The sequence below is a fragment of the Sander lucioperca genome, chromosome 4 (genome assembly GCF_008315115.2).
Source record: "Sander lucioperca isolate FBNREF2018 chromosome 4, SLUC_FBN_1.2, whole genome shotgun sequence".
Classification (NCBI taxonomy): Eukaryota; Metazoa; Chordata; class Actinopteri; order Perciformes; family Percidae; genus Sander; species Sander lucioperca.
In genome coordinates this window covers 37,801,721-37,816,204 of record NC_050176.1, presented here as the reverse complement: position 1 = coordinate 37,816,204, position 14,484 = coordinate 37,801,721, and the positions used below count along the sequence as shown (strand labels likewise).

Sequence of the window (14,484 nt, the reverse complement as noted above, 5' to 3'; positions counted from 1 at the left end):
TTTTCCCATCTTTCCTCTGTAGTGCTGCCGGGCACCTTCTCTCTAGCTCTGTAGCTCAGCATGTGGCGCTGGCCTGCAACGCCAGTTCCCATTCACAATGAATAGCAGCCTTTCTGTCCCAGCTGTTGAGTCTGTATGTGTAAATATTTGAAATTATATATTTATTGATAGTGATAAGAGAGAGGAGGGGCTGGTTCATCTCAGAAAGCAGCTAAGTTTATAAGAATTTGTCGAATTTTACAGTTTTTTTACAGTTGCTAAACAACAGTGGGCACAACTGAAGCCACATGTGCAAAACTCTAACTCCAGTCTGCACAGCAGCAGTTCATGTGGAGCAAACTCTAGTTTGTTTTTCCTCGCTTGAACACATTTTTCAAAACTCTACACACTTATCCCATCACTTTAACCACAACGTGCACAACACAGTGGAGTTACAGCACTTTGTTCAAATGCTAACACACTGCTGTCTAAACTGTGAACCACACATTCAAAACAGAATAGATTTCAGTCTGGTGCCTATCAAACACTGCTGATTGGAATTTGAGCTGAAAGCCTGAGCAGGTGTCTTGTTTTAGACTAGTTAGTGAACATATACGGTATTTATACAGAGAAAGATCAGAAAGCCTTTTTTATATATATATATATATATATATATATATATATATATATATATATATATATATATACAAACACCTAATAAGAATGAGACAATTATACACTGTACCGTTTGAGAGAAACAGCAAAGATACCAACATGTCCAGGTAAGATGTCTGAGGTTAATTACACAGCTATAAAAAAAAGTGAAAAACACTATACCTTGCTGCATTCTTACTGTTTTTCAGAAAGTAATGAAGATGAAATGGAATGGAAACACCACATTCATTAGTATTTAGAGATGATGCAGACATCCAATGTGATTAAGACAACTTCTGTAGAGTGTACTATGTACTGTTCTGAGTGTTTGGCTGCACTGAGCCTGCTCTGAGACGTGTGTGTTAAGACTTGTGTTGCTGTGAATGAGTTTTGCAGGAGATGTGAACTGTTTAGTTCAGGTGACTGTTGGTAATGCAGACTGGAGTTAGAGTTTTGCACATGTGGCTTCAGTTGTGCCCACTGTCGTTTAACAATCGAAAAAAACTGTAAGACAAGTGGCAAACAGTTAAAACTTCCTACAGACAGCTTTTTTTTTTTAGCTTGTCACAATTTGCAATAAGCCGAGCTAGTTCTAGTGCTAGTTCAAACATAACAGCCATGGATGAGAGACTGCAACAGAGCAGATTCAAAAATGGTTTCCTACCGCCTGTCTCCATGTTTATGCTTGTTGAACAGATGTATTGATAAAGTATTGTATTATTTACTCGTGAAGGTTTTTTTGCACTTACTTACAGTAGCGTGTGTGTGTGTGTGTGTGTTTGTGTGTGTTTTTGTGGAGCTCAGCTTGAAACAGAGCAGGGGAGAGGCTGCAGCTTGATGATAAATACTACAGTCTTAGCCCCGGGCCTGTTTGTAATACCAGGTTTCGGTACCCATCCCTAAATAAAATATTGTTTCTTATTCATCGCATTTCAGGGAGTCTTTTGCGATGTGTTCATCGCACATGTTCATATCGCGATGACGATTAAAATACGATTTATCGGTCAGCACTAAACACGCTTCAATATTTTCTATTCTACCACTCTTCCTACCTTGTGGCTTGTAGATGGATTATTTCTTATACACTCTCATCTGGTTTTACACTTGCTCATGTAGTTTGTGTGTTTAATAGCTCTTGTCTGCAAGAGTGTTTAGGATCCTTGTGTGTTTGCGTGTGCATGTGTCTAAAATGGGGTTAATATGTAGTGAGGCATCCCTATGCATGTGTAGCTGTGTGTGTGTGTGTGTGTGTGTGTGTGTGTGTGTGTGTATGTGTGTGTCCTTTAGGCAGTACTGGCTAATCAGCTGGACGACTGAGAGTAGACTTGACTCAGATCTGAATCCAAACCCTTTGGCACAACAAACACCACCACTCTCTGTAGGAATAAACCAGCAAATTATGGTTGTATTGCCTGCTCTCTGACACACACACACACACACACACACACACACACACACACACACACACGCACGCACACTCGCTGCAGTAATTGCTTCATGTGTTGTATGATTATGTGGAAACTGAGATCCTCATTTCTCTTTTCTTGGCGCTGGCGGAGACTTTATCCTGGCTGAGACCTTGAACGACTAAATGTGTAGCTCCTCAGTGTGGGAACTCCTGGCTGCCAGATGCCTTTTGTTTTGTTTGGTTTTTGACCATAGCATATAGTAATCCATTTACTCTATTGCGAGGAAGTACTTAACCCTAATCTGCTTTTAGTTTCAATGACTAGATCGTCAACAATTTCTTGTGCATAGAATATATATAAAAAAAAAAATACACTTTGTACCAAACACTTTGAAACAACTTAGTGACATAAAAACATAACAAAACCATTTTTCCATTAAAGACAAGGTTTGCAAGGCATTGCACTGGGATATGTTCATTCACCATACTAGGAACAATATTCAGTTTTTCAGTCGCACCCATCTGTTCGGAATGAGCGCAAGAAAAAAAGGCCTCAAATCATGACACTAATGTGTTTATTTGTTCCTTGTTGAAAGATAAGTCAGTTGATATCTATGTTATATATACTTTTCGTTATTGTCAACAAATCCCATGTGCAGAGCCAAAACAACAATGAACGTATCTACTAACAAGTTTTGTGCGAGTGTCGGAGCCTGCTATCTTCTTCCTCTGTGCCATACAGCTCAATTGTTGTAAAAACACATCAGTGAGCCGTGCTGTTGCACTGGGTGACATGTTCCTTCATTACCATGAACGCACACACTTTAGTTTATTTGGACTCAATCCCACACACACCGTCCTGCCGCCAAAATACTCCTTAGAGCACCATATGTGGATTAATGCACTGCTGAAAATAGTCCCTACAAATGCCCTATTTCCTCCAGATTGAGCAATGTTTGATAAAACAAGAGAGCCTTGCTGCTTTAGGAAAAACGTTTTTGAAAAAAACAAAACTATATACTATATATGTGACCTGTTTTTAAAGATTATTTTCTTCAGCAGGAAAGAATGGAATGAATGTGTTTTGGTCTAACAAGTGGTCATTGTGGAACAAGGAGGATACAGTATTTCTTCAGTTTTTTTTTACATGGTTTTAAATATCTAGTACTTTATAGTAGTTTTTGGAATTGCAAATGGTAATTTTCTTGTACAGAAGCTGCTTCTTGTTAATATCCCGCAGGCATGAGTGATATATTAAATATTTCAAATATGAAATCAAATTCAGGTGTGTAAAATAATGATGCACTATTCATGGTTTGCTCTAGGTATTAATCAGGGTGAAAAAGACTCAAAGCAGTATTTTGGCTCACATAATAATAAAGCTGTCCAAGGAAATCAAGCATTTAGATATTGTTGTTGACAATATAACTAAAATGCGTGCGTACTTGTTTAGAAACGGATTCAAATGTCTCAGGAGGATTAATCCAGGTGAAGGGCTTCCCATAGACAACCAATGCAGTGCACAAGTATGTAGTCAAACCAGTGGGCCGTATCTGCTGTTTAATGTTGGCCACATGTTGCTCTAATCCTATGTTGTTCCTGTTTCCCAAGCAAACACCACTGGGCTGTTTCTTTCCCATCCACAACATGACTCTAGGGGAGAGAGTGAGACTTGGGTATTTAATAGAAAATTCCAAATCATGTGATTTTCTATCTTAGTGAAAGAAGAGGAAGAAAAGCCACTCTAGTAAATATTTAAATAGCAATTTGTATCATGTTATTTTGGATGTGTTTGCACCAACCTGCTGAACTTCGCTGTACTTTTAGCCTAAAAACTGCCAAACCCCAAATGCATGCCAGAATGGGATACAGGATAGCTGGAAGGGAAAAGACTGGCTGTGTGTTTGATATTTCTTCACTGTGTGTTTTTCTCAACTCATGCATATGAAAGCAATATATATAAAGTGGGTGATGTTCTGACCATTTTGTTGTTCCTTTTTTTTTTTTTAAATACAACAGATTTTAGAGAGAAAGGGACAGAGCTGCTTGTTGCATTCTCAGCATAGAAAGGCTCAGCCAAACAAGATTGCAATTCTCCTGCAAATAACCCAACATCGATTGTGTATTTCAATTATCCCTCCTTGCTTGCAAATGTGAGAGATACAGAGATTTAGAAAGACATTTTTATCTGTTAAGCCAGCCAACATGGCAAGTGCTCTTAATGAAATGTGTTTGTTCTTTTCAATAACTAATTACATTCTTTTGGGCTAGCACATTTGTATGGAATGCAAGGCTGTACAGAGTTATCTGTCTGGGCTAAACACACACAGAGAAACTCCAAAACACAAATATGCAAATAGAGAGCGGGGCCTTTTAACATTCAGAAGACACTAAATGCCAAGGTTACCACATCGATACACAATTGATTTTGTACACTCTGCTTGTGAGTCTAGTCTCACACAGGCACAACATATAGCCAACACTGCCTGATGCACAGACTGACACCTCAGCCTGTTCAAAAAACCTGAAGCCAGTTCTCTCTGTCCTTTAAATGCAAGGGATAACGAGTACGGTTGGGTACTGAAACCCGGTGCCAATATATATATATATATATATATATATATATATATATTCCAAAACGGCCGGTATCTACTAGATCTACCGAATGACGACACAGATTTCAATTAAATGCCTGCGCTGCTCTCCTGTGCTCCGAAACGGATGTTACAGGCAACCGAAACATCGTGCATCTACTGTTAGCTAGTAGCTGGCTTAAACACGGTTAAAATGCTCAAAGCTAAACGGTCTAACGTGTGGCTGTATTTCACTGGAAAGGATTCCAACCCCGGGACGTACAACAGTCTGCAGCTAAAGACACAGAGTAGACTAGCAACATCATGGCCACTGTTGGAGTCCGAGTTGTCAGAGAAACAACACCGACGGGACTTAATGGTGCCTTCAATTGCACCTCGTAAGCTGATGGTGTATTCAATGTTGTTGTAAAGTACTATTCTGCCATCTAGTGGTTCTTTTTCTTCTAGTATCGGTTCACACATCATTTTGGCACCATTTTAAAAATATCGTTTTAGCACTGATATTGGAAAAAACCCAACCGGTACCCAACCGATTTACGAGGGACGAGGAGGATAGATAGGTTAAAGACTGCAGGACTTCCCCCAGGCACAGAGTCCTGAATAAATAGTGTTTGTGCAGGTTTATGGAAACAGCTTGGAGTGTTGGTGCTCTCTTTGTGACTCCATTTGGCAATGCCAACCCAGGAATTCTCCTTCAGTTGCTGCAGCTCCATCAGTCTCATACCACAGGATTTAGTCACACTATCACCATGCTTCATTGCCCACTCATGTCTTTTTTCAAGATTTTTGGTTGCTGTTGTTGTTGTTGCTTTTTTCCATTATTCATTATTCACATTCATCATTCCTTTTTTTTTTTGGTTGTGTTCTTTTATAGGTTCTCCAATGCCCTCCCCCTCCTGTCCATCATCTGTCATTGACCAATCACATCCACAATCAGCCAATCCACATGGCAACCAGTTGTTAGGCGACGTGGCTGAGCCAGACTCAGAGGAAGAGGAGGAAGAGGAGGAGGAGGAGGAAGGAGAAGAGGAGTATGCAGCCAGATTGTACTTACCTGTAACACATGGTAAAGGGACTTTACTTTGTTTCGTTAGCAACCTTTTTAGAGACTACATTCATTTGAACTGGAATTTGACTGATTTATTGGGTTAATACGTCCCTTTTGTAAACAACAAAAGAAAAATCTAAATTATATTTTTTATTGACATTTGACATTTTATTAACATGAATGATGAACATTTGTAATCTTTCCTTCATCCAAAAAAAGACAAAAGAGGGTTTTGTCTGCAAAACCCACATCAGTCAAATCCTAATCCTTTGTAAAAGACTGGATATTATTATCTGTCTGCATTTGGACTTAAACTGTCGTGTGTAAGTGAGATTAGAGCTCGTGGATTTTTCTTCTGCAATTCCTTTCCCATGTCTCCATCTAAACATCCAGCTGCTGCAGGAGATGCTTGGCAGCATGTGTGTTAACATGCTCTGAATTCTCAGATACCTGCTCATATTTTTCCATTATTCTTCTGAACTAGTAATAGGTATTAGGTAGTCTATATCCACGACGTTCCACTTCCAGGATTGCTCCATTGCCAACTGAAATTCCGCCGCATTTCACTTTTTACGGCCAGCTGTCCGTTTCCTTCCGCTTCCTTTGTGTTGGCGTTCTAACCTCTGGTGGATTTCTGAGGACTATGGTTAACTGCTCCTCAGATCTCTGCAGGGTAAATCCAGACAGCTAGCTAGACTATCTGTCCAATCTGAGTTTTCTATTGCACGACTAAAACTACTTTTGAACGTACACATGTTCCACCAAAACAAGTTCCTTCCTGAGGCTATTTTGCCCAAGAGGATTGTGATTGGTTTAAAGTAATGCCAATGAACCAGAGCACATTTTTTTCCCATCCCAGAATGCTGTATGGACTAACCAGACCCTCCTCTGCAGCGCTGTGGAGGAAGGTCTGGCAAAGCAAGACCAGGTATCAGGTAACTAGGTAGCCAAAGAAGACAATTGGTCTTTAACTGAGTAGGTCAGTAATTGTTATTTTGTAAGACAGACATAACCTCACCAGGTCAATTCAATGCATTCCACTCCACTATTTCCCCTCCCTCACTACCTTTCTGGTTGTTGTCTATTGCTGACTCCACCATATATGAACTGTGGCTGTTTTTCATGTTGTTTGCTTATGATAACTGTTGAGATCACTCTTGACACTTGGAAAGCAGCGCAGATTTGAGGTTTGAACTTCTGATTAATTCCAGTACGCTGCCAATGGTTGTCCTCATGTAATCAGCCAGTCTTGGTGGGAATCACACCACTTTCTCCATCTCTTTCCAACCTTTCCTTCCTTTCGTGTCTGTGTCTGTGTCTTATCACACGAAACCCTAACATTTGATCTACTCTTGGACGGCAACTGACAGATATTAACACAAAAGAGACCAATTAAGTTTGGGAGTACAAGAGAAGGTCAGCAATCTGTGAATTAAAAAAGATAAATATAACTGTGACAGTTTGATTTTCAGTATTTATTAGTTTGTACAAAATGTGGGTCTGGAAAAACTTATGGGAGGCATTTTGAAAGCGGAACATTTTGAAAGCGAAACAGCTGTTTAGAAAGTGGCACATTTTGGCTGCAGGAGGAGCCATGATCAGGGGTCTATTAAGCCACGCTTGCAAGCTTTGATACTTGTTCTCCAAGTCTACCTGAAATTTGTATGTATCTTTTAGTTCTTTTGAATGTACCTAGTAAGGTTATGACTATGATTCTGCTACCCATACAGACTCAGCAGGGGGGAATGACGTCTTCATTCACATGTTGAATACAATTCACATGGCTTTCCTGATCTACAGAGGAGATGTTCAGTAGTTCACACTCAGTGTTCAGTTTACCTAACTGAACACTGAGTTTTTGTGTGAATTTTTTTATTAACTTCATTGATTAATATTTAGCAAAACTTTGCTTTTAGTGGGTCTTCATGTGATAAACGCATTGTTTTGAAAGTGTTTTCTGTTTCAGTTGGCCTAGTTGTAGTCTCTCTTACCAGACCTTCCTCCACAGCGCTGTGAGTCCACACAGCATTCCAGGATGGGAGAAAAACGTGCTGTGGTTTATTGGCATTTCTTTAACCCAATCACAATCGTCTTGGGTGGTGCTAAGTAGTGATGGTCAAATAAAGCTTTGCGAACCACTGTCTTTATTTTCTGAGCTCACTAGATGGCGCTCTCTGTTCAAATCAAAAGGTTAAAGGAATGGCAATTCAGTGTGTTTTCAACCCTTTGTTGAACAGAGAGCGCCATCTAGTGAGCTCAGAAAATAAAGACAGTGGTTCGCAAAGCTTCATTTGACCATCACTAGCGCTACGTGCCGGACGCTACCACGGTGCCTCTGCAAAATAGTAGGAACTTGTTTTGGTGGAACATGTGTACATTCAAAGGTTGTTTTAGTTGTGCAACAGAAAACTCAGATTGGACAGATAGTCTACCTAGCTGTCTGGATTTACCCTGCAGAGATCTGAGGAGCAGTTAACCATAGTCCTCAGAAATTCATCAGAGTTTAGAATTACAACACAAAGAAATTTTCCGGTGGCAACGGAGCAATCCCGGAAGTGGAACGTCGTGGATGTAGACTAGCCTAATTGTAGATCAGTTGGTTTGGACAGACAGCTGTTTTGCTAGTATGATGTTGGATCATAATGAACCAGGTTGTGTCACTAAAGAACGAAGTGCTGGGACATTGTGGAAAGTCTCCATTGTGTTGGACTAGTAGAAGTCCTACAGAAAGTTTCAGAGGCTTGACTCAGATGAAATTTGGGCTAGATCAATATTTTTGGGGTGATTAGTGGAGTTCTTCAAAACTCAGGTCAAATAAAGCTACTTTGTTTTGCTCAGTAACTCTCTAAACGGACAATTCTAAATCAGTGCAGTGTGCAGACCATATTTTTATTTCTCATTTCAAAAGTTGACACACCAAGGTTAGACAGCTGCCATTTTTGATCGCAGTCCAACCATAAGAGCTTATTTCAGCAGGCCTGCTCCTGGTATCTCTCCACATGGCAAATATTAGGCTGCAAAAGTTGAGGATGAAACCCTAGTCTGGCTGTTTGAACCACTGGGACCACAGGGGCCAAGTTTGGTTCAAATCAGAGTGCTGATCTGAGACCTGTGTGCCTGTGGTGGTTGACAAGCACCAGATGCAGAGTCATGTTGGCTGGCCAATGACCCTGGATCATGGTCTTCTTAAAGTCAGGAGTTTGATAGGAAACAGACTGTGATGGCTTGAAGAAAGGAACTAGGACAACCACAATTAGAGTCAGACTTCCATTAGGAGAGGGGGCATGAAAGGGAGAAATACAGAGGGAGGAGATTTCAAAGGAAGGAGAGTGAGAAAAAGAAAGACAGCTGCATGGAGTGATGGAAATAGAGAGACAGACAGACGTCTCCTCATATATACATTGCCATCTAAACATAATCAGAAACAGCTCTGAAAGGTTGTGCATGCATGGCTGTTTGTGGATTTGTGTGTGGTCCTCTTTTCCCAAAGCAGTCCCAGCCTGACCTAACCAACCAATGTTCAGCCAAACATCTAAAATATCGCTCTCACCACTTCCTGCACTTTTAGACATGCTTTTCTTTTGTTATCCGCTCATATCACTGTGTCCTTTCCTCCGCTTCTCGTTTCTTTGCACCAGTGATTTTGCAGGAAGTCAAGCACTGATGCAAAGTAAACGAGAGGCCTTTGGCGTGCATAAATGACGTACACACAAATGTAGAAACCCACTTTGTTTAAACTCCTTGTTTACAGGAGGATAAAACTGAGCAGGGGGGGGCAAAACACAGAATGTGAGAAGGACAGAGAGAATCTAGGCTTTTCTTTTACCTTCTTCCCTCGGAACACATCATTTTATTGGCTGTTTGGGACAACCAAGTGCTGTAGGAAGCATCAGAGACAGAAGGGAAATAGTACTTTTTTCAGTCCATAAAGACACTTTCTGAAAATGTGCCTTGCTGCACTACATTGTAAATGGATTTCAGGGTAGAAGCCCCAGAGAAGAAAACACATAGAGATATACCACACCAGTCCCATTCATTCCCTATTGCGACGGTGATGTACATGCAACATGTACGGCTGGTAGAAGACACAGGTTATCAACTTAAATTGTGCTGGAACATCACGTCTTAAGAAAACATTTTGTTTCACCCCATGGGCCCTATTTTTTCACCACAACACATAGTAAATGTACTTTAATACTGCATCAGGTGCACAGTGTTCTACATGTGAGTATCATGGTGAGGTTTCTGTGAACCTGGCTGCACTGTAACAGTTGTAGAGATGGTCCCATACCATTTTTTGCTTCCCGATACCGATTCCGATACCTGAACTTGCATATCGGCCAATACAGAGTACTGATCCCATACCAGTGTGTCATATATTTTATTATGTTTTAACAGCTGTATACTACTATCCCTGTATGGATGCGATGTGATTTCTATCTTTGTTGTTCGGCGTGAATCAGGTTAAACTCTTTGTGAAATATGAACAAACAATGAACGCCATAGAACTTTCTTTTATTATCCAGTTTGACAGTCAGTCATAACGGAAAAAAATATAAATAAAACTACTTTAAAGTAGATTTTCTTCAGGGCTAAATTACGTGGTAGGATTGGAGCATAAACTCCAGTATTTTCCGATACCAGCATTTTAGGTAGTATCGAAGACTTTTCCGATACTGGTATCAATATCGGAACTCTAGTTGTAAAGACAACAAAGTCCAGGGTGCTCAGGAAGTTCAATCAAATGCTTGAAGGTGCTCTTTGGGGTCAGGAATTCAATTGAATGTAGAGAAAAAGAAAAAAAGCCTTTATTTTACTGGCTATTTCATGATAGAGAACGTACGCGTAGCGGCACTGACACCCTGACGAAGGCTGTCATAGCCAGTAAAATAAAGGCTTTTTAAGTAATTTTGGAGAAGAGTGCCTTGGATTTTTTTCTTTTTATCTCTAGTTGTAGGTCAGGAACAAACAGCACAGTGCAATGTTGACGTCCAGAATGACTTGTGCTGCCTTCCTGCTCAGCCCAGGTCAGTGGCAGATGGTGGACCACACGCAGATTGACCCTAAAAATCACAAGTGGAGTAGTGGTGTTTGTAGGAGCCACCAAACCCACCCAGAAAAAAATAGATCAAGTAGATCAAGTATGTGTACAAAGGGTTAGGGTTATTTTAGAAAACATCTAAAAACAACTGTTGAGTGTTTTTAAATACATATCTTAAAAGTTTGCATTAGTCATGTGAACATACATGTGCACAACAATTCCACTATGCTGTAAATACTACAGAAGGTCAATTACTGTTACAGTAGAATCTGGTAGCGTGTCAGAAAATATGAATACTGAATGGAAGTAGCCAAACGCTGCGTAAAAAGTATGTGCTACAGCAAAAACTACAACTGTACAAAATGTAATGCACATACAGTATTCCTGCTGCTGATGGCTAGTTCTATTTAACTGAAAAAGAACGTTACGCAGTCTTACAACGGGTGTGAGTTTCTTTTGTTTTGTTTTTTTCCTATATAGAGAGGTCGGGCCTCGACCATCTCATCACCTTTTGCTTGGCGGTCCGAGCAAATGATAACACAAGTAAACATAGCCTGAGGGGTGCTTTTGCGTGTGTTGCAACGTTCTTTTTTTCCCAGTCATTAATCAAGAACTCATTTTTGTGTTTTAAGCTGTACCTGTGAATCTGGTTATTGAGTGAGCCCTGTTTTTCTACAGTAATTAAAGCTGCAGGTGTGCATCATAAAACATGGAAACATCCTCAGAAAAGTACATTAATTCCCTTTAAATATGGATATAATCTGCACTTTATGAGTAAGAATTCATTAAACCAATCTAGTATGGCTATACAGTGTATTTTTAAGTTTAATTTTAAGTTTGTACACTTTTGGAAAATGTAATTGATTTATTCATTTAAAAAGATATTTTGCAGTTGGTTGTGGTAATCACATACTGTAGATGTGGTACATGGGTAGATGGGTGCTTGCATATCAAAGCTAGTGTTGAAACTGACGCATCCCTTTAAGAGTGTAAATGAAAGGTATGCAGATGAAGGTGTTGCTGCTGTTTGAACTAAGCAGATCTTAAGCAAACATATATGACAGCGCTGTATCAATCTATGGGTGTCTCCATGCAGTTGGAAGCCAAACGTTGCCTGACGACAGTAGAGTCTGAGCTGGGATGTTTATCTCCCTCTCTGTCATTCACACACACAACACACAATGTTTACAATGAGCCTTTTTTGTTTTTTTTCTCCCTCAGAGTGTAACACAGGGTGGGATACAGACAATGTATTTCTGTATTTTATTCACAGTGCTACCTCAGGCTAAGGCTTCCTCTTGCATTCTCCTTGTATTCAACAGCACTGCTGTTAGTCTGAGGGACACAACTGTATTCACTTTGACAGAAAAATCCCAAGATGGATCATAAACAAACCTGTGAAAGCATTGTTGATCACTAAAGCTCATAGTCCTCACAGTTTTCATTCTGAATTTGTTTTCAACCCATTCTTTTAATCCGTGTCAGTCCCTCAGAATGAAAATGGTTATTTGTCTCATTATTTATGAGCCACAAAATCAAAGTCTTTTAAAACAACACCAGTAAGATCCAGGTCATGTTGCCACAGGACGTCTATTCTGATTTACTGTGACTTATAATTACCATTTCATTACCATATGCAAGTATAACTCATCTGATCTCAGGCTATCTGATATGTATTTACCCAGATGTTGTGTATTATAATTGTAAGAGACTGGAGGGTACGCTTATGTAATGTGGATAAGCCTTACAAACAATAATTGGCAATCAAATCAAAATTGTCCATTAAAAGACAGGATATTAATTAATTAAGACAGTTTCTGATCTGATCAACATGTCTCATTACATTCAGTTTAGGTTAACGTTAACTATAGATAAGCAAGGTGATATTGATTATATATTATATAAGATATACTTTAAGTCAGAGATCTTCAACAGGAGGTAGCTGCAGAGGGGGGGTCGCCAAATTATTGTTTGATGGTTTCAATTTATTTATTTTTTTTTAAATAATGTCTGAAAATATACATTAACATGAATCCAACATATTAGTAGTAAAGATATATATTATTTTAATGGACACAACATTGACGATGGCCTTACTGGCCTACAGCTAAGCTTGACATTAGGTAGCCATCCACAGCTACAGTTAAGTTTAAGGATTTACAGTGCCACATTTTAACATTAAAACATGATGTATAAATATATGAATATGCCAGAAAAATATATATTTAAAAGCTAAGTATTATATGCACCATAAAAAGGTATGTATAAAGGCTTTAGGCCACCCTACACGTTGTTGTAGGTCCTGTTTAATGTGCAACTCAATTTTATTATATATGTAGTAGGGGGTCCCTGCTCTGTCTCTCTATTAGCTAGAGGTGTAAGAAAAAATCAATACACTTGAGTATCACGATATTTTATTTAGCAATACTGTATCGATTTTCAAAAACGCAATATCGTTTTTTTTTTAGTTTTTTTTTTTAGTTTATGTGCAAAAATATTCATGTAAAGACAGTGGTTCACGTTTATGTTGTGTTTAAACTACCTACCACTAGATGGCTATGCTGAGACACACCACTAGTGTCCTTACCTAACAGTGCCTGACTTTTTGCTACAAGCTAACAATGTAGCTATGGCTGAACTTTGGCCTACTTTAGCATATAAAAAATTAGCTCACTAAGAACCTGTAAACCACAATCCCAAACTGGCAGTTTCATTTTCTGTGTCCTGAATTGTTTACCTAAAGTAAACTTCTTTGACCTTTAGGCACAGCATGTCTTTTTTTTTAAATATTAGTTTTTCTAAAATTATACTTTAAAAAATCCCAATATATCGTCTTACACACAGTATCGAAATATATTGCAATATATTGAATCGTGACCCATGTATCCTGATACGTATCGTATCGCCAGATTCTTGCCAATACACAGCCCTACTATTAGCTAAGGGGTCCTTGGCCTAAAACACATTGAAGACCCCTACTTTAAGTAATGAGACAAACTGCACCCGATCTCTTTTCCAATAAAAAGCCAGTATTAGTTCCATAAACTGTTTTAACCCAGCAGTGACATTTGTTTGTAGACACGTGAACAAAGACGGTGTAATAGCTCGCCACTCCTCAACTCTCCCTGAGAGTGAAAAGACGCCAAAAACCCTCCACCGTCCAGCATTTAGATGCCTCAGAGACGCCAAGGCTATCAGCTCCAAGCGGAAAAACAACACAAAACAGACAAGTTTCTTTGCAAACAGGAGGGATGACGCCAAGGCTTATTGACAACGTCTATACTGAAAGCAAAAGGGAGGTCAGACCGAGGCGGAGAGACAAACGCGAATAACACTTAGTGCTTTTTACTTTGGGACCAAGTAGGCAATTCTCCTCAACACCAGAACTAATCAATGAACCATTGAATGAGAGAGGGAGAGAGAGAGAGAGAGAGAGAGAGAGAGAGAAAAAAAACATATTTCTCCTCAACACCAGACCTAATCAATGACGGCGATGGGAGGAAGGGATGGAGAGTAGGAAGAGCGAAAGAAAGAAAGGATCCGTCTTGACATGAGAAAGAATCAATGAGATTTAGATGGAGGATAGAGGCAGAGAGCGGGGTCAAACGGCAGAAAAGTTATTTGAAAGAAAATTGTAAGAGAAGAGAGAGTCAATCATTGATCAGGCTAATGAACCTCAGGCCAGTGGCTGGTGGCTGGTATTAAAGCCAAACACACACAAATGGAAAAAGGCACAAACACACAGCTCATGTCTGAGGCT

At 39.5% G+C, this 14,484-nt stretch overlaps 1 protein-coding gene across 11 annotated transcripts in view; it reads left to right on the top strand.

Moving 5' to 3' along the window:
* Window positions 1-14,484, top strand: part of LOC116046942 (teneurin-3) — a 293,082-nt gene that overhangs the window by 93,603 nt on the left and 184,995 nt on the right. For 7 of the 11 annotated variants that reach the window (XM_031295416.2, XM_031295415.2, XM_031295413.2 and 4 more), the window contains one exon: window positions 5,510-5,701. The exons of the other annotated variants lie outside the window; for them this stretch is intronic. In XM_031295416.2, coding sequence (XP_031151276.1) covers window positions 5,510-5,701 — 192 coding nt within the window. The remainder of the gene's footprint in view (window positions 1-5,509; window positions 5,702-14,484) is intronic. 11 annotated transcript variants of the gene reach the window in all.